The sequence below is a fragment of the Scyliorhinus canicula genome, chromosome 20 (assembly GCF_902713615.1).
Source record: "Scyliorhinus canicula chromosome 20, sScyCan1.1, whole genome shotgun sequence".
NCBI classification, from domain to species: Eukaryota; Metazoa; Chordata; class Chondrichthyes; order Carcharhiniformes; family Scyliorhinidae; genus Scyliorhinus; species Scyliorhinus canicula.
Genome location: NC_052165.1, coordinates 16,618,833 through 16,642,961, shown reverse-complemented (window position 1 = coordinate 16,642,961; position 24,129 = coordinate 16,618,833). Strand labels below are relative to the sequence as shown.

Below are 24,129 nucleotides of genomic sequence, written 5' to 3'. Positions count from 1 at the left end.
CTCCAAAATTCCCGCCCAGATCCTGACCACACAAAGAAACCACTGCCATGTGGAGCAGTTGAAGCAAATAGCCAGAGACGCATTTCAGAGGAAGCTGGGTAGACAAATGATTCAGGAAGTAAAAGATGGAGGTTTTACTGGAATTTACTGAATTAGTTTGGGAGGAGGGTCATCTGCTGCACAAAAGGGGTTCAGGTCTGTCTCTGTGCTCTAGGTTCTGCATTGAATTTCCTGCTCTCACATCACAGCATTCCTTGCCCTTGGCAGCCAATACTTGCACTTTAAAATTCCTGTCTTTGGGTCAGATCGTGTTGGGATGGTCGGGCAGGGAGATGGGGGGGAAATGCAAGGAGGGAGGGGTGTGGGGGGGGGGGGGGAGGGGGGAGGTAGAATCATAAAATTTACAGTGCAGAAGGAGGCCATTCGGTCATCGAATCTGCACCGGACCTTGGAAAGAGCACCTTACTTAAACTCACGCCTCCGCCCTATCCCCGTAACCCAGTAATCCCACCTAACCTTTTTGGATGAAGGGGCAATTTAGCATGGTCAATCCACCTAACCTGCACATTTTGGGGAGGAAACCGGAGCACCCGGAGGAAACCCAGGCAGACACGGGGAGAAAGTACAAACTCCACACAGACAGTCACCCGAGGCCAGAATTGAACCCAGGACCCTGGAGCTGTGAGGCAGCAGTGCTAACTACTGCACCACCCTTTGACTTTCGGTTAGAAACACTCCTTTGGCATTCAATGTAAAGCCCGCATTCTGTCAGGCCCACATTCTGTGAGGTGCTTAGGGTGGCTCGGACTCTGTGATCATGCTCTCTCATGGTGCCAAGTACAAGAATGTCGGCCTTATGTCATGGTATGCCTTCCGTGTGAGATATTGTTCTCCAGAAACTTTCTGGAGCGGACGCCATTCCAACAGCAACCTATTGAAACAATAACGATCATTATACATGTGGTCAGTAATCTTGATTCGTTGTCCAGAGGCCACTGCCAAAATTCACTGTTTGCACCCAATTTCGCAAATGATCAGGTAGATCTCACTTGCCACTGATTTGTCCAGTCAAGTTAAACCCACACAGATTTTCATAGAGCTGTTTGGCTTTGGGAACGCAACCGTTTTTGAACGCCATTTTGTTTTTGTTGTGATGGTGGCCAGCGAGATAATCCCTTGCTGCTGCATTTTGTCAATTTCACCCCTTGACGATTCGGGATTTTCTTTACTCTCGAGAGGAGTATCGGCTGAGCGGCAGTTTGTAGGATGATATCGAAATTCATTTTGAAATGCACTGCAGTCGCCCTCATCAGCACAATCATCCACTTTATCGATTGCCAGTTTTAGGCATACCTTTCCGTATGGTGAAGAGCATTCTTGACTTTGAATGACAGGGGTTCAATGATTGGTCAGTCTTTATTATTTAAGCTTTGCCGTGTATTGGCCTCTCTCTTTTAAAGTTGTTTGACCAGGACCTTGTCATTTAATAACTGAGGACCACAATGTAATCTGTTTGAACATTTCACTTCAACAGTTAAAACAGACACCCCTTCACTCCTGTCTGTCATTTAAACTCTGGCAGGATTTGGGAAGGTGCAGCCTCGAGTTTACTATTCCAGTACTTGTTTTCGGTATCATTCACCACATCAGGAAGATTACTTCCCTTGTTTGTTGGTTCTTCCAATTCTCGGTTTTAAAATGTTCTCCCTCTTCACAGGTTGATAGTGTTTACTTTTTTTTTTGAAAAATATTTTATTGAGGCATTTATATTTTCACACAACTGACATCTTAAGCGTTTTCAAGCCACAGTTTTTGTTCTCAACAAACTGGACATATAACAAAGTGGCAGTTGAAGTGCTTTTCCCAGTTTTGGCAGGATTTCCCTTTTATGGTCTACAAACAGAATGGCCTCACTGCATATTCTCGACAGGATCTCTCCTTCCCCGCGAGTAAATGCCTGATTCTGCTTCACCTGCTCCATTTGCCTCACAAACTATTTGCTTCTTAAATCTGCTAGTCTGTAAGAGATCTGATAATGCTCCATCTAGGGTCCCAACTACAATCCACTTACCAACCAGCTAAATTGCAGTTCCCCAACCAGCCTATGTAGCTCATTGCCGAGACACTGCAAACTGCACACAGTCACCCGAGGCCAGAAGTGAACCCGGGTCTCTGGCACTGTGAAGCAGCAGTGCTAACCACAGGAGAAGGTTCTTTTGGAACAGCTACAAACACAGAGGGCAAATCGCCCGGGGGGGGGGGGGGCAGCGTAAATCCCGCCCCCGCCGGCCGGCGAATTGTCCGGTGCAGGAGAATTGGAGGGGGCGGGAATCATGCCATGCCGGTCAGCAGCTGCTCGCAGCGGCCCCCCACCCACCGGCGATTCTCCGGCCCGCGATGGGCCGAAGCCCCGCGGTCGTTCCATACAGGTCCCGCCGGCGTAAATGGAACTAGGTCCCTTACCGGCGGGACCTGGCGGCGCGGGCGGGCTCCAGGGTCCGGGGGGCGGGGGGGGTTCGGGGGCGATCTGGCCCCGGGGGATGCCCCCACGGTGGCCTGGCCCGTGATCGGGGCCCACCGATCCGCGGGAGGGCCTGTGCCGTGGGGTCCTCCGTGATGGCCGACGCATAGGTGAACCCCCCCCTGCGCATGCACGGGGATGACATCAGCAGCCGCTGATGCTCCCGCACATGCGCAGACCCGCGCCAGCCAGCGGAGTCCCTTCGGCCCCGGCTGGCAGAGCGCCAAATGCCTACCACGCTGGTCAGCAGAGCGCCAACCACTCCGGGGCGGGCCTAGCCCCTAAGGGTGCGGAGGATTCTGCACCTTTGGGGCGGCCCGAGGCTGGAGTGGTTCACACCACTCCGTTCCGCCGGGACCCCCCGCACCGTCGGGTACGGGGGAATCCCGCCCAGAGACTTTGTCAGGAACAATGGAATAAATTTAGAGTACCCAAATCTTTGTTTCCAATTAAGGGGCAATTTAGCATGGCCAATCCACCTACCCTGCACATCTCTGGGTTGTGGGGGTGAAGCCTATGCAAACACGGGGAGAATGTGCAAACTCCACACGGATAGTAACCCAGGGCCGGGATCGATCCTGGGACCCTGACGCCGTGAGGCAGCAATGCTACCCACTGCGCCAGCGTGCTGCCCCCCCCCAAGAAACTTTTTAAAAGCATGGCAGTAATTTCCCTTAGCTCAAGCATAAACAGTTTTCTCGGATTACAAATCAATATCTATGACACAAGGATGTTATTGACGGGCATCTTTACATTCATTTCTTTATTTAACCAACTGTGCAGACCCTGGACAGTATGACAGAAGCATCCTTTCTAATCTCTTGCAGAACACTGCTGGCTAATTGCATTCTGCGGCTCTGCCTGTTGACTGCAAATCAGAGCAGAGCTATTTTGGAATCGTCAATGTGGCTGTCTGTGGGTCAGATTGAATTTGGTAGGGAAAAGAAGGTTAATTACCATCATGTACTTTATTTTATGACATAGGATGGCAAGGTGATAGACTGTGTAAATCAAGCTGTCAATAAGCTTTGATCCTGTGTGCTCCTATATCATGTTATTGCATGAATTAACTTGGCTATCAACATGATATAAAAGATTATGATCGAATGAAAGAGACCCTTTCTTGGCAACAAACACCTCAGCTTGTTTTACACAGTCTACCATCTATTAATTAAATAAAGTACACAGAGATAATTAACCTTCTTTCCCGACGGAATGCAACCGGACTGCTGTCTTCCTGGGAATTGCCCGAACTCCAGATTCGGTCATCTTCCTGTCTCCCACTGGTCTGACTTTATTGAATTGCTGGAGGCGGCATCAAGGAGATTTGATGAAGGTAGTGCACTTAGTGAAATCTTTGTGGGTATTCATATTGCTTGTCATGTGAGAGTACCTTTAAGAAATGGATGTTTAAGCAATGTACCTTTGCAGCTCATATTACTGAAGTGATGTCAGAGGGTGGGGGGAGCTGAGCTCACTTCTGCTTTTAGTTTCAGTTTGAAAGAGCAGCTGAAAAGTATCTGGCTGGTTTGCTGAGAGTTGCATGAAGAAAAAGAGCTTGGGTGTGTCTGTGTTTGCAGTGAGCTGGATCTGCTGTGATCTCTGCCATGAAAGACTATCTCTGGATCATTTTGGTGATTTAAACTCATAATAGTAATGTCTTTAACCTGATGTGTTTCTGTTTAAAGGTGTTAAGTCTTTTGGAGGTTTGAAGGAACATTTTGAGGGATCATTTAGTGTATTATTTTCGGGGTTATCTTTGAAGAAAGGGGTGGTAAATGATCCAATGTTTATTTAAAAAGGTTAAGTTGAATTCATGGAATAAACATTGTTTTGTATTTAAAAACCCACGTTTCCATAATTGTAATACCACACCTGGAGACCAAGCCGTGTGCTTCAAAAGCAACAATTAAAGGGAGAGGTTGGTTGAACTCCATGATACATTTTGGGGTTCTGAAAACGCCGCTCCCATAACAGGCTTCTGAGAAGGCCGCACACGGTAGACTGGCCAGAAAGGTAAAAGCCCATGGGAACCAGGGGAATGTGGCAAGTTGGATCCAAAAGTCGGTTCACTGGCACAAAACAAAAGGATAATGGCCAGAATGTGCTTTTGTGACTGGAAGGTTCATTCATGGATTGCCACAAGGCTGAGTATTAGGTTCCTTGCTTTCTGTGGCCTAGATCAATGATTTGGACTTAAATGTAAGGGTATGTTTAAGAAGTTTGTAGATGATACGGTAAGGGAGAAAACTGTAGACAGCAGGAGGCGGCGTGTTCTGGTTATCACATTATATGAGGATGTGATCAGACTAGAGAGGAAATTTACTAGAGATGTTGCAAGAACTGGACTATTTAAACTATGAGGAAAGATTGATAGGTTGGTGCTATTCTCTTTGGAACACTGCAAGCTGAGGGGAGATTTAATTGAGGTGTAGAAAACAATGCAGGGCTGAGATAGTATGCACAGGAAGAACCTGGCTCCCTTAGTAGAGAGATCAATTATTGGGTCACAGATTTTAAGTAATTGATACATTGATGAGGAGAAAGTTAAGGAGAAAATCTCTTTCCCAGCAGATTGTGGGCATCTGGAAATACCTGCCTTAAAGGATGATGGGAGGCAGAGACCCACATTGCATTAAAAATAATTTGGATATGTACTCAAAGTGAGATAACCTAAAAGGCGACAGATCAAGAGCTGGAAAGTGGAATTAGGCCGGATAGCTCTTTTTTCAGTCAGCACAGCATGACTTGCACCACAAGGAACACCATTCTCCATTCCCGTGATGCTTCCATCCATACTCATGCAAGACATCCATGTCATTTTTCCTGGTTTGAAAGGACACCTTCATCACTTTGCCAGTAAAGTGTTTGCTTTGTTCGAGATCATCATGAAAGGACTTCACCACAATTCAATTTTGGAAAGAAGTTCTGAGTAAATGTGTCATATTTCAAGGTATGTATTTGAACACACCATTTGATAACACCATGTGCCAATGCAGTGATACTTGATAAAGAAGGAAGAATGTTAATTAAATTAGCATCATGATCTATACATTACTTCACCTTCCCTACCACACTCCAATGACAATTAACAAACCAATAAGTCCCTGATTCTTCAATGAACTTTCCAAACTATGTGGAGGTCAAATGTGTCTGAGACAGAACACTTACAAATAATGACATATAGAGATATATAGAGAATCAGCAATGCAATATTTTAAACTGAAATTATTGAAAGCAAAATTCAATAATAATAATCTTTATTATTGTCACAAGTAGGTTTACATTAACACTGCAATGAAGTTACTGTGAAAATCTCCCAGTCGCCACATTCCGGCACCTGTTAGGGTACACTGAGAGAGAATTCCAACTGTCCAATTCACCTAACAAGCACATAAGGGACTTGTGGGAGGAAACTGGAGTGCCCGGCGGAAATCCACGTAGACATGGGGAGAATGTGCAGACTCCACACCGATAGTGACCCAAGCCAGGAATCGAACCCGAGACCCTGGAGCTGTGAAGCAACAGTGCCAACCACCATGCTGCCCCACGCCATTACATTGCGCAGAATGCATAGCAGAGAAACAAGCCATTCAACCCAGTTGATCCATCTTTATGCTCCGTATAAGCCGCCTCCATCTAAATCCAGCATATTGTTCTGTTCTTTAACTCTCACATGTTTATCTAGCTTCCCCTTAAACGCACCTATTCTGTACACTTTAAATACTCCTTGTGATACCACTTTTCATATTTATTTATGGCATATTTAAGAAATTTGAATGAGAAGGCGGGCAAGTGTTAATAAATGTAACCATGTTTGCCACAACAACTTAAATGTTGACATCACCTTTACCACAGTATCCCAAGACGCTTAACAGGAGTATTATAAAATGAAATAGAACACCAGGCCACATAAGGAGACATTGGGCCAGATGATCAAAGGCTTGGTCAAAGATATAGGTTTTAAGGAGTGTCTTAAAGGTGGATAAAGAGGCAGAGAGGCGGAGTCTTGGGTATTTAGAAACCATTTAGACATAGCTGCAGATCAAGATTGACAATTTTTCCAGCATAATTTCATACCAATTAAAAAATTATGGACAAATCAGCTCCACATGCTGATTAGAACACTACAGTAACAAGCTTTCGCTGTGCTCATTTCGAAACACGTATTTTCACTAAAAGTGTATCTGCCATCAAAGGCTTCATTGACTTGTCTTTTGTTAGCTGTAATATAGGATATATTTAAAAAACGATGGCGATCCCATTACCACATATTGATCATATATTGCAAAACCACTTGCAGTGAACCATCCCGCTGAAGGTCTATTTCAGGACTTGCTCATTCTACTGCAAGAAAACAACTCAGTTGTCGCTTACCGACCCAATTACAATCTGCAATCAAAATCAAATCTGCTTTACTTCGTATAAAGCAAAATGTCAAAGTGATCTTTAAAACAGATGAGATAGCACCTCAGTGCAGTTAAAATGGTCGGTTTTGCAATAGAAGGCACAAAAGGTTTCAAGCATAGGAAATGAAATTACAGAAGGCAATAAAACTAGCTGAAGAGCACTTGTATGATGCAACAGAAATCAATGCTCCTCCAAACTCAAGCCCAGGGTGTGTATAATATTGTCAATACAAATGGCACGAATATTCAGATAAAGATTTATGAACCAAGTGGCAATAAAATTCTTCATATTTTCTAAAGTACTGTGAGCTCTCGTCTATCCCCATGCCTCATTCAACGACTGCCAACTGCATCCTGTGGGAATGTTTATTATACTCACTATAAATCCTGGTGAGCTGACGTGGTTGATGTTAAATAGTTATTTATCAATTGTACACATTCATGCTCACTTTTCTGCCCCTGAACCTCACACATGTAAACGTCATAGTAAACAACAGCTTGCATTCATATGTCACCTTTAATAGCAAAAAAACAAATCCCAAAGCATTTCACAGCAACATTATTTAACAAGCTTTGACGCTGAACCATGTAGAAATATTGGATGAGTGACCAAAAATGATCAAACAGGCAGGTTTTTAAGAAGCAACATAAACTCTACAACAATATTGTTTCTTTTGATGCTATGGAACTAATTGCGAATTCTCCGACTGCCATTAAAGTTCTTTTCCATTGGAAGAGCCAATTCCTTAGGAGCATGATTTAATAATTAATAATAATCTTTATTGTCACAAGTCGGTTTACAATAACACTGCAATGAAGTTACTGTGAAAAGCCCCTAGTCGCCACACTCTGGCGCCTGTTCAGGTACACAGAGGGAGAATTCAGAATGTCCAATTCACCTAACAGCGCGTTTTGCGGGACTTGTGGGAGGAAACCGGAGCACCCGGAGGAAACCCACGCAGACACGGGGAGAACGTGCAGACAGTGATCCAAGCCAGGAATCGAGCCTGGGACCATGGCGCTGTGAAGCAACAGTGTTAACCGCGGTGCTGCCGTGCTGCCCAGATTTTTGCATCACTATGACACTCAATTTCACCCGATAGGGAAGTTAAAACAAAAGGGCACCGTTCACAAAAACGACTAAATTTACAAAGTGAAATATCTTGTGAGTCTTCACGTCGTGGCCCCCAGCCTGTCTCAAAAGCCTGCACTTCTTCCAAGTACTTATATTTCAATGCTTGGAGAGTTTTCCACTATTTTCATCCATTCAAAAGACATGCAGCTTGGATTATTTCCGCGACTTTAATCTGTGCACAGACCGAGGTTGGTGGATAGAAGTGTGTGCCTCTCACACTCCATGGGAAGCTGAAAATTATATTGCTTCCCCTCCCCAAAAAAACCTTTCCAATTGAATACTCAAAGCTTACTTTCATAAAGATGATATTTGCAAACAAATGCTGTTATGAATTGCTGAGACAATAACTGTGATTAGCACAAGTGCTCATGATGACTTATGATGGTTGGAGAGACTGTTGATCAAGAATAATTTCCCTTTGAGGCATGCCTCGTCATATTCGTTGAACAGCTAAAAAATCTCTCCTGAACTATTTCTGAGGCGTAAGAATTATTTTGCAGATCAGTCATTGTACCTCATGGTTTAATCCAGTCACTCCTGTACATTTCAATTCACCTTTGATTAATCTCGGGTCTTTTCATCGATTCGTACATCCTATTAATTGCAGCACTCTTCTGAATGAAATTACTCTAGGTGGATTCTTCTCTTCTTCCTCAATTACCCCAAACAGAAATTAGACGATTAAAGAGTACAAAATCATCACACTGATTGTTGGCTATTATAGGGAGAACTGTCCCCAAATACAATTGTATTCACATGAATTGTTCTGTCTGGGTCTCTACTCATAAAAAGTCTCCCCAATATCTCTCTCCATTCCAGTCAATCAAATCTTTCCCACATGACAACTGAAAGATTGTAATGTTCCAAGCAAAGTTCACCAACATATTATATTGTCCTTTGATACTACGGAACTTGAGTATTGCTGAAAAATATAGGCTGTTGGGCACTTTATCTTAGACTCATCAAGACAATTCGCGAAAGTTGTAAGAATTACACTGACAACCAATTTAACCTCATTAGTCAGGCTCACAGTGTGGCTCACTTACCTGTGCCCGAAGCTACATGTATTAATACCTAGGGCCCTGTCCCTTTGTACACAAAATGTACGTGTACACACATTGAACCCTTTTCAACTAAACAAATTAAGCAACAGCTATTCTCTTAATTATTGCCAGGGCAATGCCTTGACCAGAGTCAACCTGCCTGATTTGAATTTAAACAATGCTTGGCAGTTAACACACAATCATCAGTTAACTGGTGCATTCTCCATGACAATGCCTCTACTCATCAGAGTCCACTTGCCAATGAATAAACTCTCTCTTCTGATACAGTATTATTGCTGTTCCCTTTACATTTGGTTTGCGTGTGAATTGCCCTGATGAGTGCAAGACAAAAAGCTTCAACAACATGTTCCTTTTCTAGCATTATATATGAAGCAAAATTCAAGAAAATATCTAAGTTTATAAACATATAAACACAAATCTCACATTCTCACAGCACCAAAATTGACCTAAAAGATCATTTTTTTTCTCTAAAAGGCAGAATTACAAATCAGCATAGACCAACAGAGAAGTCCAAAATAAGTTATAATTATTTAAAAATTCAAGGTAATGGATTCAGAATTTTAAACCTGTTTCAGACATTTTGAAGTAGCATAGAGGGAAAAACATTCTTCTAAGTAAAAGCTGCTTGAAAAGTTTCAAGGAGATTTTAGAGGTCCTCAACTGCATTTACCAGGAACTGTAAGTAAGGAACATCATTGCTATATTAGGTTTCAATGGAGAAAGCTGCAAAAATTAAGAATTTAAAGGGAAATGCAGATTTTTGCACAGAGGTAAAGCAATTGGAACATCAACAGTTTATCACAGCCACCAGCACACTGTCTTCACTTGATATCTAATTTATGTCCTTGTACAGTATTTACAAATAAGGACCAGGGATAGCAATCAGAAGAGCTTGAATGGATTATTTCCACCCCCTGTCAATTAGTGCCCCAATACGCTGCCCTGGTTAAGACCAGCTAACTCAGATCAGGCCATGAATTGAACTTGGAATCTTCCTGGTTTGTAAAGCTCAGCCACTCGTTCGATATTTCTCTCATTTGCCGGCTCACATGTTTGAAGTTGGACTTAACTTTCAGGGATTTTACGAAAGGCGTCGACGAATTTCTGAAAGCACTGATATAATTGAACTAATAAAGAATGTAGCAGAGTTATTATTCCACCGGACTTTTGGCCTAGAGTTTTCGGTCAATTTGAGCCCCCATAAACATCCTTACAGGACATTGTGGATTGATTTCCAGCACTGAAGACTGACGAAATTCAGGCATAAATGAGTGACCAATGTCATTTCTTACAATACACTGGAATTTCCTCAATCTTTTATTAGGTTTTCAATAACTTTGTCCAGACTGTCCTCTGCTCAACCAATGTCCCTGCCTACCTACAAATGAAAGTAAAAATGCAGCTTTCCTGCGTTGATACAGCTCAAGGACACGTGTAAGCTTTCACAAAAATATTTAGGTACACAGCCCCCTTTTGAGGGCCCTCAGGAGTGATTAATAGTCCATGACTACAGGACTAACTTAAATCAAAAGATGATCGGGTACCCTTACATAATGGAAACAAATTCTTACCCATCTCCTCCTGTTCGTGTAGGCCAATAAATTTGAAAGATTGCACTCTTTGCTGCTTAAGAGTACATGTTTGTACAGTGATCTTCATATTAATATCCTAACAGAGGAAGGAATGTGGCAGAATGCAGAGAGTGCATCCATTTCTAATGATTTCGCTGTCAAGTTTCGATGTAACTTAGTAAAAGTTGGAATCAACTGACCCAGCAGCAGTTCAAGGGTGGCAAAGTTGACAAGACTGAAAACAATCAACGCTACTGTCCTTTAAATGGTAATGAACTATATTTTCTAGAGTATATGGCTGTTGTTTGATGATGTGCAAGCTCATCAATAATGCAGGCAACTTTAAAAATGTCAACTGTTTTGAGGTCTCAGTACAGTATGATTTTGGTTATGTTTAAATTGCAGATTAGGCAAGTCAGGAAAAATAATTGGCTTTTAATATTAATAAGAACTTGGTGTCTTCTGAAAAAGCAGAAACGCATTTGATATTCTTATTGTTTGTTCTATCACAGTTAAAAAAAAACAAAGATTATTTGTGGCAATCCAAGTATCTGGTTTTAAAAAGTTTATTGTATATGTAGTTTTTGGAACATGCAAACCCCTGCGTGGCTCTTGATAAAGAGGCAAACCTGAAACCATATTTTGTTGTGAATTATTAACAACTATAGTTAATAGAGTAATGGTTTAACAGAAAAAAGACGAGTGTGTTTAAAACTTCAATAGAGACAAACGAAAACCATTGCTACTAAATTCAGCTGCATTTCGTCCTTTGTTATCTTTTAAATGTGCTAATCTTAACAGTTGTGGCTGAACAGTCCAATCAAAAACACATTGTTGGTATTTAACATACATTACTTGTGATTTGCCAAGGCAATATTTGGCTGAGATCCACAGAAAATGTATAATATATTCAAATAGGCATTTTGAAGCAGGGCACGAGTGAGTGTGCTGGAGTATAGAAATCTAAATTAGTCTTTCCATTTTTCCATTGTGTTGTTACAATTCTGAGTTTTATCGGATTGTAAAGTTTTGGGACCATGGCAGAAATTTTCTTTCCTTGTTTGCGCCTGGGATTTTTCTGTGCCGTTGAGAGTGAATGGTTTTAGCTGGAATGCCACATTTTCCGTTCTCGCTTGCAACGGGTACTGCCATGGATGAGACCAGAGAATACTGCCCCATGTCTTTAATTTAAGGTAAATGTAGGGGGTTACATGACCTGTTCTGTGGTCTGCCCAACAGCAAGACTGGGTGTTTCGATTGTTAGAGCTTAAAAGGGCTCCAGAATATTTTACTGGGAAGTTGATGCAAGGTGGTTACACTTCGAGACAATGGCAGCAGCGTGTGTGCTAAGAGTGGATAGACTATGGGTCTCTAAAGTCCCAGAAAAGTGTTGGGAATGTTGGGTTATAAACAGTTGTGCTTTGAATTGTCTTTTCCAAGATAAAAGAAAGTTGGGGTCCCAAGGATAGCTAACCAGCAATTCTACCTGGATACAAGGTCCATGTGATTCATGTTGCCATGGGAATGGGCTTTGAGAGGGGAATAGTCTAAGCAGTAATTCCCAAACTTTTATCTATCAGAGCACTCCTTTATACCATAAAGGTTTTGAAGTACATCGCCGATATTCTCCAACTGAGCTGCCCTCGGGCAAAAGCCTTTTATCTCTAAAACCTTATAAAAGCATGTCAAGACACTATTTAATGCAATCTTCATTAGTTTGAGAAGTTTTCAATTGAAGATTTATCACCATTTTCATGTGAAATACAATATATTTTTTAAAAATGCATGTGATTTAAAAGTCTTTTCCATTAAAGGTTTCAATTGTTTTCATTTTTTAAGTCTGCATTTCTCAATGCGAAGGTTCATAAATGAAGGAAATATTATGAGCAGCATCTTACCTATAACAGCAATGTGACACCTGGGGATGGTTTTGGACAGCCAGAAGAGTCTGAGAGAGAAATTAGAAGACCTAGAGAACCGCTCCAGTAGACAGAACCTGAGGATCGCTGGGATGCCTGAGGACATCGAGGAAGCAGAAGCCGCCAAGTATGTGGCAAGGATGCTGGTGCGGAATGGGGAGGGGGGCCATTGACCGGCCCCTCAAGGTGGATCGGGTGCGCAGGGCGCAGAGGAGGAGGCCGCAGGTGGGGGAGCCACTGAGGGCGATGGTGGTGCAGCTGCATCGATTCCTGGATAAAGAAAAGATCTTGAAATGGGCGAGGCAGACCAGGAAAGATACCTGGGAAGGGAGTGAGCTGTGCGTCTACCAGGACCGTGTGCGGAGTTGGCGAAGACGACTGCCCACTTGTGGGTGACACATCAGAAACAGGAGTTTTAGTTTGACTCGGCAAGAAGGCGATGGCCTTTTCAGGGACCGTGGACAGGGAGGAGCGTGAAGACACTGAACTTTGGAGAGGAGCGTTGTGTTCTTGTAAAGTGTACAGGGTGGGTTCCAACTGGGGAGCGGCGATGGTGAACGTGCCTTTTGCTTTTCTTTGTTTGTTTATGGTGGGCAGGGGGAGGGGTGGGCTGGAGGGATGATGGAGTCGAGACCTTGGATGGAGTCCATCATGCTAGATGGTCAGGCTAGTTAACGGGAGTGAGATGAGGGGTTGTCAGAAGGGAAGCATGTGGGGGGGAATGGGATTGTTTTTTTGTTTAACGGTGGAGGGTTGCTGACATGGGTGCAGTTGGTGTGACGCAGTTGGGAAGGGAGGGCTGGCAGCGGACATCCGGCGGCGGGGCCGGGGGCTGGCTCAAAAAGGTTGATCAGCAGGGAAGGGGGACGGGGAACCCCCTGACCAGACTGGTCACGTAGAACAGGAGAACGGGCAGGTAAAACGGCCACCTGTGATTACGCACCTGAGGAGTATAAAGGCGGACCTGGTGTTTCTACAGGAGATATAACTGAAGTTGGGGACCAGAGGAGGCTGAGGAAGGGATGGGTGGGGCAGATGTTCCACACGGGGCTGGATATGAAGACGAAGGGGTGGCGGTGTTGGTTAACAAGAGGGTGGCGTTTGAGGTGGGGAGCACTGTGGCTGATTCAGGGGGTAGGTAGGTGATGGTTATTGGGAAGCTGGAGGGGTTGCCGGTAGTCCTGGTAAACGTTTATGCCCGAAGTTGGTATAAGACGTAGATCTTATGAGGCGGATGTTGAGGAAGATTCCAGACCTGGACATGCATCAGTTGATTATGGGGGGTGCTTTCAATGTGGCCGTGGACCGGTCGAGTCCTAAGTCGTTGAGGGTGTCAGCAGTGGCTAGGGAGCTGAGGGGGTTCATGGAGCGCAATGGGGGGTCAGACCCATGAAGGTTTGGGAGGCCATGGGCAAAGGAGTTTTTATACTTCTCCCATGTGCACTGGGTATATTCAATACGAATACACTTTTCATTATTGTCATAAGTAGGCTTACATTAACACGGCAATGAAGTGACTGTCAAAATCCCTGAGTCGCCACACTCCAGCACCTGGTCAGGTACACTGTTTAGGTGCACTGTTCAGGTACACCGTTCGGGAACACCATTCGGATACACTGTTCGGGTATATCGTTCCCGGATTGATTCTTTTGTGATATGCAAGGCGCTGCTGGCAGGGTTACCAACTCGGAGTATTCAGCGATTTTGGTTTCTGACAACATGCCACATGGGTGGATTTGTGGTGGCTCAGGGGGAGGCCCAGTGTCCACAGTAGAGGTTAGATGTGGGGCTGTTGGTGAAGGGGTGTGCGAGCTGCTATTCAGGGCTATGTGGAGATGAATGACATGGGGATAGGTCACAGTAGCACAAGTGGATAGCACTGTGGCTTCAAAGCGCCAGGGTCCCAGGTTCAATTCCCCGCTGGGTCACTGTCTGTGCGGAGTTCTCCCCGTGTCTGCATGGGTTTCCTCCGGGTGCTCCTGTTTCCTCCCACAGTCCAAAGATGTGCAGGTTAGGTGGATCGGCCATGATAAATTGCCCTTAGTGACCAAAAAGTTTAGGATGGTTTATTGGGTTATGGGGATAGGGTGGGGGTGAGGGGTTGGGTAGGTCGGTGCAGACTCGATGGGCTGAGTGGTCTCCTTCTGCACTGTATGTTCTAAGTTCTATGTCACAGCGGCCATGCTGTGGGAGGCACTCAAGTGGGTAGTTAGAGGGGAGTTTTGATTCGGGCACACAGGAAGAGGGAGGAGAGGGCAAGGCTGGTCGATGGGATTTGAGGGTGGCCTGGAGGTACTCGGTGATGCTGGAGGAGGGGTTGGTGAAGGAGAGGCAGACACTCTGGAGGGAGTTTGGTGGAGTGTCTAGGGGGAAGGCGGTGGGGCAGTTGCTGAGTGGCAGAGAGACAGTGTATGAATATGGGGAGAAGGCGAATAGGATGCTGGCCCATCAGTTGAGGAAGCAAGCAATGGCAAGGGAGATTGGTCGAGTGCGGGACAAGAGGGGTAAGGTGGTGATGGACCCAAATGGGGTGAATGGGGAATTTGAGAGGCCTTTTAGAGGAGGCTCTATGAGTTGGAGCCCCTGACGGGGGAAAGAGGGGCTGCAGTGGTTCCTGGATGGGTTGGAGCTTTTCCAAGGTCGGGGAGGGATGGGTTCAGGTCCTGAAGCCCCAATTGGGTTGAGGGAGGTGTTGGAAGGCATGGGTGTGATGCAGGCAGGGAAGGCCCCGGGGCCAAACGGGTTCCCAATTGAGTATTATAAAAAGTTTGGGTGGACCTGGGTCCATTGCTCGTGAGGACATTATAATGAGATGAGGGAGGGGGGGGGAACTCTTCCCTACATTGTCGCAGGCTGCCATCTCCCTGATTTTAAAGAAGGATAAGGACCCAGAGCAGTGTGGGTCATACTGCCAGATATCGTTATTTAATGACGATGCCAAGCTATTGGTGAAGGTGCTTGCATCGCGGATTGAGGACTGTGTGTCGGGGATGATAGGCGAGGACCAGGCGGGTTTTATGAAGCGAAGGAAGTTGTTGGCAAATGTGCGCAGGTTACTTAACATGATTAAGATACCCTCGGAGATATTGGTGGCAATGAACAAGGAGAAGGCTTTTGATCGGGTGGAGTGGGGACATTTGTTTGAGGTGCTGGGGCGGTTTGGGTTCAGGTGAGGGTTTGTGGATTGGGTCCGGTTGCTATATAAGTCACCAGTGGCGAGTGTGAGGATGAACCGAGTGGGTTCTTGGTACTCTGGGCTACATCATGGGATGAGGCAGGGGTGCCCGCTCTCCCTGATGCTTTTCACCTTGGCGACAGAGCCGTTGACAATGGCCTTTAGGGCGTTGAGCGATTGAAGAGAGGTTGAACAGGGGGCCTGTCGAGCATACGCTATCGCTATATGCGGATGGCCTGTTATTATATATTTTGGACCCAATGGCAGCTGCGGGAGGATTATGGAGATCTTGGGGGCATCCGGTTTTCGGGATATAAACTGAACATGGGAAAGAGTGATGTTTTCCTGATCAATGCCAGAGGACAGGAAGGGAGATTAACGGAGTTGCCATTTAGGGTTGTGGGGACGAGCTTCAGGTACTTAGGTATACAAGTGGCGCGGAGCTGGATCCAACCGCACAGACTGCACTTGGTTCAATGGAGAAGTGAAGGCGGATTCAAGCTTTTCTCGGAGGACGAAATAGGGGAGGGGTAGGTGTCAGATATTTATAAGGAACTGATGGAGAGGGAGGGTCTCCAGGGGAGGAATTTAAGCGCAAATGGGAAGATCTAGGAGGGGAGATGGGGTCCGGGACGTGGGCGGAGGCCTTGCGGAGGGTGAACGCATCCTCGCCATGTGCGAGGTTAAGCCACATGCAGTTTAAATTGGTGCCAAAGGTCCACGTGACGGTGGCGTGGATCAGCAGGTTCTTTGCAGGGGTGGAGGATAGGAGTGGGCAGTGGGCAGGGGGGCTCGCGAATCATATCCACATGTTCTGGGTGTCCAAGATTGAGGGGGTCTGGCAGGGGTTCTCAGATGTAATATCCAGGTGCAGGCTGTGGAGGTGTTCCCGTGTCTGGAGGTGGCGATATTTGGTGTGTCGGAAGATCCAGGGAGTCCGTGAGGAGGGGGGGGGGGGGGGTAAAGAGAGGCCGATGTATTGGCCTTTGCCTCCCGGATAGCCCAGAGATGGATTTTGTTGGGCTGGCGGGAGTTGGAGCCGCCGAAAGCGGGAGTGAGCGATCCGGGAGAATTCCGAGGTTGGAGATGGTTACGTTCACTCTGTGGGGGTCGGTTGAGGGGTTTGCACGGAGGTGGAAACCACTCATCGATTTCTTCAAGCAGAATAAAGGCGTGACGTGGCAGGATGTTGGTGTCAGTGGGGTTGGAGGGTTGTGGTTGCTTATTGGGTTGATGTGTTGTTTGCTTATTGGGTTGATGAGTGTTTTACTCCGGCTTCGGCGCCCGTTCCCAGACCCCTATTCTGGGGCCTCCGTGGGGCTGGCAGGGCCTTAGTTGGGGCAGCTCAATCCTGCACATGCGCAGTTGGGCCACGCCATCCTGAGCATGCATGGGGAACTTCTTACACACGCCGGCCCCGACCCAACATGGGATTGGTGTTCAGGGGCCAGCCGCCCCGGTAAGTAGTCTCATGGGAGGGGGGGAGAGGCCGGGCCGCCGATCGGTGGGCCCCGATCGCGGGCCAGACCCCATTGGAGGCCCCCCCGGTGAAGGAGCCCCCCTCACCCCCCCCCCAAGGTCGCCCCCGAGCGTTCCCGCAGAGTCCCCGCTACCAGTGACCAGGGGTGAACGGCGTGGTGGGACTCTGTTGTGTTGGAGCGGCCGCTCGGCCCATCCAGGCCAGAAAATCGGCGGCCCTGCCAATTCCAGCGGCCCGCGGCTGGCGCCGCGCAAATGGCGACGATTCTCTGCACTTCGGAGAATCGCGCGCCGACGTCGGGCGTCGTGGCGCGGTTGCTCCGATTCTCCGGCCCAGCCCGGGGCTTGGAGAATCGTCCCCGTGCTGATTGGTGAATTAGACATTCTGAATTCACCCTCAGTGTACCCGAACAGGAATGTGGCGACTAGGGGCTTTTCACAGTAGCTTCATTGCAGTGTTAATGTAAGCCTACTTGTGTCAATAATGATGATGACTATTATTATTACGTTCAAACCCCAAGTTCACATATTTGTACTCTGCAGGAGAAGCACTGCGCAGGAAACAGAAACTTGAAAAGCTTTTCTTTCTCCGTTCAGCGCTGCCAAAAGAGGTGTTCCGCCCGGTGTACCGTGGCAACCACCCGAAACACACACAGCAGAGTTAGTCTGGGAGCTCGAGAGGAACTATTGGCAGCAAGATGCTTTGGTTCACCATGCAGGAATGTGGGGGAGAGCCCACAGTGGGAATGATGAGACAATTCACGTGGCTGGAAGATTCGCCAGGCTTGCACTAGAGGAAGAATCTCATGGGGAAAAAAACACATTAATAAGAGACAGCTCCGAGATTACAAATTCCCAGGCTGTAAAAGGAACTGAACAGAAATAAACCCCTGGGAACTAAGAATCACTTTCCACTGGTTCCAGGAGAATTGAATGCTTACTTAAAGGAGTACAAATGATATCTGCAAAGTGTGCTTTCAGTTGCGTTTAAAGGGAAAATGTCCCGTTTTGCGTTTACTTACAAGTTGCCTCCAAAACGTTTTTAGTCATCGGTGCTTTTAGTTTTTTGTTATAGCAAAGGCCTTACAGTGTGAAATCTTGCCTCATCCTTTCAGCTATTAATTGGAAATTTTAATTCTTAAAAAAGTTATTGGTCTCTACAAAGATCATAATAGTGTATTAAAAACAAGTCAGGAAATGTGATTTAAAATTCATCATCAGTCATCGAATCTCCAAGCGTGATCAAGAGTTGGAAACTGTTCTATTTTTCACATAATGTGGCAAACCACTGATGGGAGCTGAATGAAAACTAAAAACAAAAGACTTGGGCAAAGTGGCTAAACATTCACAGCAAACAATAGGGGAAATTTACACGGGCATTGAAAACCACAACTAAGTATGGATTCAAATTAAATATTTTGATGGCTTATTTGGTCCTAGCATTTAGTATTTACACCCTGTGATAAAATATTTCCAAATGTAAATCTTTGGAATTTTCAGTATATGTTTGGAGTCTGTGAAATCACATCTGGATGATTAATATAGCCACTATTCCAATGAATGCCTGCCTAGATTCTACCTGTGATAAACCTGTGGTCATCCAAAACACAATTGTCTTGCTCTTTGCTTGCATTAAGAACATAAGAATTAGGAACAGGAGTAGGAAATTTCATAGAATTTACAGTGTAGAAGGAGGCAATTCGGCCCATCGGGTCTGCACCGGCTCCTGGAAAGAGCACCCCACCCAAGCCCACATGTCCACCCTATCCCCACAACCCAGTAACTCCACCCAACAATAAAGGCAACTTTGGACACGAAGGGCAATTTAGCATGGCCAATCCACCTAACCTGCAGATCTTTGGACTGTGGGAGGAAACCGGAGCACCCGGAGGAAACACACGCACACACGGGGAGAACATGCAGACTCCGCACAGACAGTGACCCAAGCCACGAATCGAACCTGGAACCCTGGAGCTGTGAAGCAATTGTGCTAACCACTATGCTACCGTGCTGCCCAATTCAACCCCTCGAGCCTGCTCCACCATTCAATATGATCATGGCTAATCTCATTCAGGCCTCATCTTCACCTTCCTGCCTGCTCTCCATAACCCTCATCCCTCTACTGATTAAAAGCCTATCTCTCTCCTTTAATTTGTTAAATGTTCGGGCGTCCACGGTATCTGGGGTAGAGAATTCTACAGATTCACAACCCTTTCAGTGAAATAATTCCTCCTCATTTCTGTTTTTAATCGGCTTCTCATTCTAGAATGTCCAACAAGGGTAAACAGGCACTCTACATCAATCCCCTTTAGCATCTTATATACCTCAATTATGTCTCATTCTTCGAAACTCCAGCAAGTCTAGGCTTAGATTGCACAATCTCGCTTCATAAGGCAAGTTCTTCGTCCCTGGAATTAATCTAATGACCCTTCTCTGGACCACCTTGAATGCATTTACATCTTACATCAAGGGGACAAAAACTGTGCACAGTACTCCAGATGTGGTCTCGCCAATGCCCTATACAATTGCAACAGCACGTACCTGTTTTTATACTTCAAGCCATTAGCACTGAATGACAAAATTCCATTTACCTTCCTTATTACCTGATGCACCTGCAGACTAACTTTCTGCGATTCATGAGCAAGGGCACCCAGGTTCCTCTGCACCAAAGCATTTTGAAGTTACTTTCCACTTCAATAATAAGTTGACTTTTTATTCCTCCGGCCAAAATAGATAACCTCACATTTATCCATGTTAAATTCCCTCTGCCAAACATTGGCCCACTCACCCAACCTACCTATCCACATCCAATTGGTAAATTTCTTATTCCTCATTGCAACTTGCGTTCCCACATATTTTACTGCCATCTGCAAATTTGGCCACAGCACATCCTATCCCTGCATCCAAATCATGATTATAGATTGTAAATAGTCAGGGCCCGAGGACCGAACCCTGAGGCACATCAAGTGTTACAACGTGCCAAGCAGAAAAAGACCCATTTATCCCCACTCTCTGCTTTCTCTCAGTTAGTCAATCCTCTTTCCAAACTAATATATTATCCCCAATCCTGTGAGACCTTACATTGTGTATAACCTTTTGTGCGGCACCTTATCAAATACCTAAGTCCAGATACACTACATCTACTGGACCCCCATTATCCACTTTGCTTGCTACAATTTTCCCTGTTCACCTATTACCCCCCCTGCTGGCTGACCAACACAGGCTTCCAGTCAGTCATGTACACCTCAAGTTTAAAATTCTCATCCTTGTTTTCAAACCCCTTCATCCACCCACTCCTCTCAATCTCCAATCTCTTCCTGCCCCACAACTCTCCATCATGTCTGTGCCCATCACCTCCTGAAACAAATGGGTGCTTCGTCTGGCCTCTTGAGCATTCCCGATTTTATTCGCTCCCTAAACCACTCCTCTTCTCTTTCTTCTTTCAAGATGTCCATCAAAACTTAACCTCTGACCAAGCTTTTTGCCATTTGCCCTGATATGACCTTAAGCCGCTCCACGTATTACAAGATGATCAGAGGATTAGATAGGGTGGACAGTGAGAGCCTTTTTCCTTGGATGGTGATGGCTAGCACGAGGGGATATAGCTTTAAAGTGAGGGGAGATAGATATAGGACAGATGTCAGAGGTAGGTTCTTTACTCCGAGAGTAGTAAGGGCGTGGAATGCCCTGCCTGCAAAAGTAGTGGACTCGCCAACATTAAGGGCATTTAAATGGTCATTGGATAAACATATGGATGATAAGGGAATAGTGTAGATGGGCTTTAGAGTGGTTTCACAGGTCGGCGCAACATTTGAGGCCGAAGGGCCTGTACTGCGCTGTAATGTTCTAAGTTCTATGTTTAATTTTGCTTCATGATGTTCCTCTGAAGCACCTTTGGATGTTAGTACTGTTGCTTCACAGCTTCACGGTCCCAGGTTCGATTCCCGGCTTGGGTCATTGTCTGTGCGGAGTCTGCACTTTCTCCCTGTGTCTGCGCGGGTTTCCTCCACGTGCTCTGGTTTCCTCCCACAAGTCCCAAAAGAGGTGCTGTTAGGCGAATTGGACATTCTGAATTCTCCCTCTGTGTACCCGAACAGGCGCCGGAGTGTGGCGATTAGGGACTTTTCACAGTAACTTCATTGCAATGTTAATGTAAGCCTACTTGTGACAATAAAGTTATTATTATTATGTTTAATTGCACAAAAACAGGGCTTTTTAAACATAAACATGTATTTAAAAATCCGTTCCATATATTTATTTTCTAGCCGGGCAACCTCCTGAAGTTATGATATATTTGGGGACTTCTGAAATTAATCGAAACAGATGTTTTGGTTGTTAATTAGTCAAGTATTTAATTTGATACTGAAGCATTTAATTCAATTAAAAACATACACGTTTTAAACACTATTTGCAGCAAATGCCTTTTCATTTAATTTGATTTGTTTCCCAGTTGCGACTTTTGAACTGGTGTACGATTAAAGAGAACTTAGGCGTAAATCGACATGAGAAAGATTAGCGCACAAACGGGCGAAAGTTCAGTGTAACGCTTCTCGTACTGGCCTCCCTGAACAGGGGCCTGACATGTGGCTACTAGGGGCTTTTCACAGAAACTTCATTGAAGCCTACTCGTGACAATACGCGATTATTATTATTATTACTTCCCAGTCCAGGAAAATTCGCCATGCTTCGATTGAACTGGAATGTCGTCAGTGACCTTTCATCTGCTGATGGATCCCCACTGCCCAGTGAGTGGCTCCCATTCTATTATTCATCACCGCCTCTCGTAACCGGCAGCACAGCAGTAGTTGGAGCAGATCAAGTGAAATCTACCACAATTACACTCCAGTGAACAGTCAACCCTGGCATTGAGGCGAAGCCGTGTGTAAATATTAAACACACAAACAGTGTGGCACACACAAAAGGTATACAAACAATAATCACATTTTCATGTACCGACCCTTCTGCAGATGTTCCAACAACAAAACACCACTGTCTCTAATCTGCAAAGTAACCAGATGTGTCAGAAGCCAGAGAACAAACCATTCACTGCCTTGAAATCGTTCAGCCTGGCAGGGATATCAATGCCCATCAGCTGCCGCTTAGAATCCACAAGGAAGCACATCGATGGACAAACAGCATATATATTTTTTTAAATCAAGGCACAGAAACACACACCCCGGCAGAATTCGCACACACAGGCCTCGGAGAATTGGGGGATTGCAATGTAGCGTTTGCAAAACTAACTTGTTTAGGGGGGGGGGGGGGGGGGGGTGTTGTGTGGGGTCAGGTTTTGGGTGCAACTTTAAGAACACCTCTGTGTCTCTCCCTGCCAGGGAGGGTTCCACATTGCAAGATCCCCACACTACTAGCAGCAGCTGGGTGAGTGAAGCGTGTGCAGGCGGCGATCGCCAGCGTCTCGGCTTCCCCCTTGCCTTGGACTGACTGTGTGTGTGTGTGAGATGTGATTGTAAAAGGAGCATTTCCTTTCTCACCCACCCCCCACATTTCTTTTACCTCTCTCGTGGTCAGCTTGCAGACATGAAGGCATGTTCTTCTTCCACACCGGCATCTTCTAAAGGGACTCATTCAACAAGGAGCTGGCAGCGGCGGTGCGGGGCTCAATGCCCCCCCTTGTCAATGCACGGGAGACATGGGCTGGCTGGCTGGCTGCGTCCTCCTCCCCGTCCTCCTCCACTCAACGGCGGCCTCGTTGTCAAGCCCCAGCCCCACTCACACACTAACTTTCACCCGGGGAAGGGAGAGAGAGAGAGAGAGAAGAAAGGAAATCTTCGCAACCCCACCTAGCACGATGCAGATGTTACATTCTTTCTCCCCCAACATGAGATGGAGAGCTGGCTAATTCTTTTCCTTCCTCTTCCCCCTCCCCACACACAGGCAATCCTCTCTCTCTCTCACACACACACACCCATACAGCCTTTAATCCTTCTCGTGCACAAACCAGATTCTTCCAAGTGTGTGTGGATTCAGGTGGAGGAACAAAAAAAAAATCCTTTTTGGTAATGTATTAAAAATGGACGAGTCGAACTTGTGAGCAGCTTTGAGGAGGAAAGTGGTGCAGTCCACTCAGGAGTTGAAATGGTCACTGGAGAAGTTGTTTTCAGGATCTGCAGTAAACTTTTATTTTGATAGACCCCCAACAGGGGAGGGCTGTCCCCAGGGACAACACACAAAAGATGAGCCACAGGAAGTGTCTTTTCAGCGAAATCACAATAATGTTCCACCACAAACCCTCTCCAAACCAAACCTTGATTCAGTGCCCATTGCTCGTCAGAGACAGCAAGTGTGCCCGCTCATCAGGGCACGGCCAAAACCCTGGAAGAAAGAAAAAGATTTGCGTTCATATAGCACCCATCACGACGATTCCTCGGTGGTAGAGTGATTAGTATCCTGCCTGGCCGTTCACGTTGTTTAGATTGAACTGGAATGTAGTCAGTGACCATTTTTATGGGCCAGGGTTTAGAGAACCCCAAAGTGTATCATGGAGTTCACCTAACCCACAACTTTTAATAGATTGTGGTATGGGGAGCACATGGGCCACTCTCCAGGTGTGGTACAGCAGAAATGGAAAGGTGTTTTTTAAAGCAACACGCTGTTTATTCTATGAACTCAAGTTAACCTTTTTAAAACATACAGTGAGCATCTGAGCAACCATTAATTCAAATACAACCCCCAAAGAATACAACACTAAGTAATCCTTTAAGCTTTCCTGTTAACATCCATAAGACTTAAAAACACCTTTTTACAGAAAGACATCAGGCTTAACTTCACTACTGAGAACAATTACCACGTTGAAATCAACAAATGGACACTCATAAGCTTGCAGAGATTCACACAC

General features: G+C 45.7%; 1 protein-coding gene across 1 annotated transcript in view; it reads right to left on the bottom strand.

Moving 5' to 3' along the window:
* grip1 (glutamate receptor interacting protein 1) overlaps nucleotides 1–23,262 on the bottom strand; it is a 480,409-nt gene extending 457,147 nt beyond the window's left edge. The window contains exon 1 of the mRNA XM_038780539.1: nucleotides 22,788–23,262. Coding sequence (XP_038636467.1) covers nucleotides 22,788–22,842 — 55 coding nt within the window. The 5' untranslated portion in view covers nucleotides 22,843–23,262. The remainder of the gene's footprint in view (nucleotides 1–22,787) is intronic.
* Between the last annotated feature and the right edge of the window lie 867 nt (nucleotides 23,263–24,129).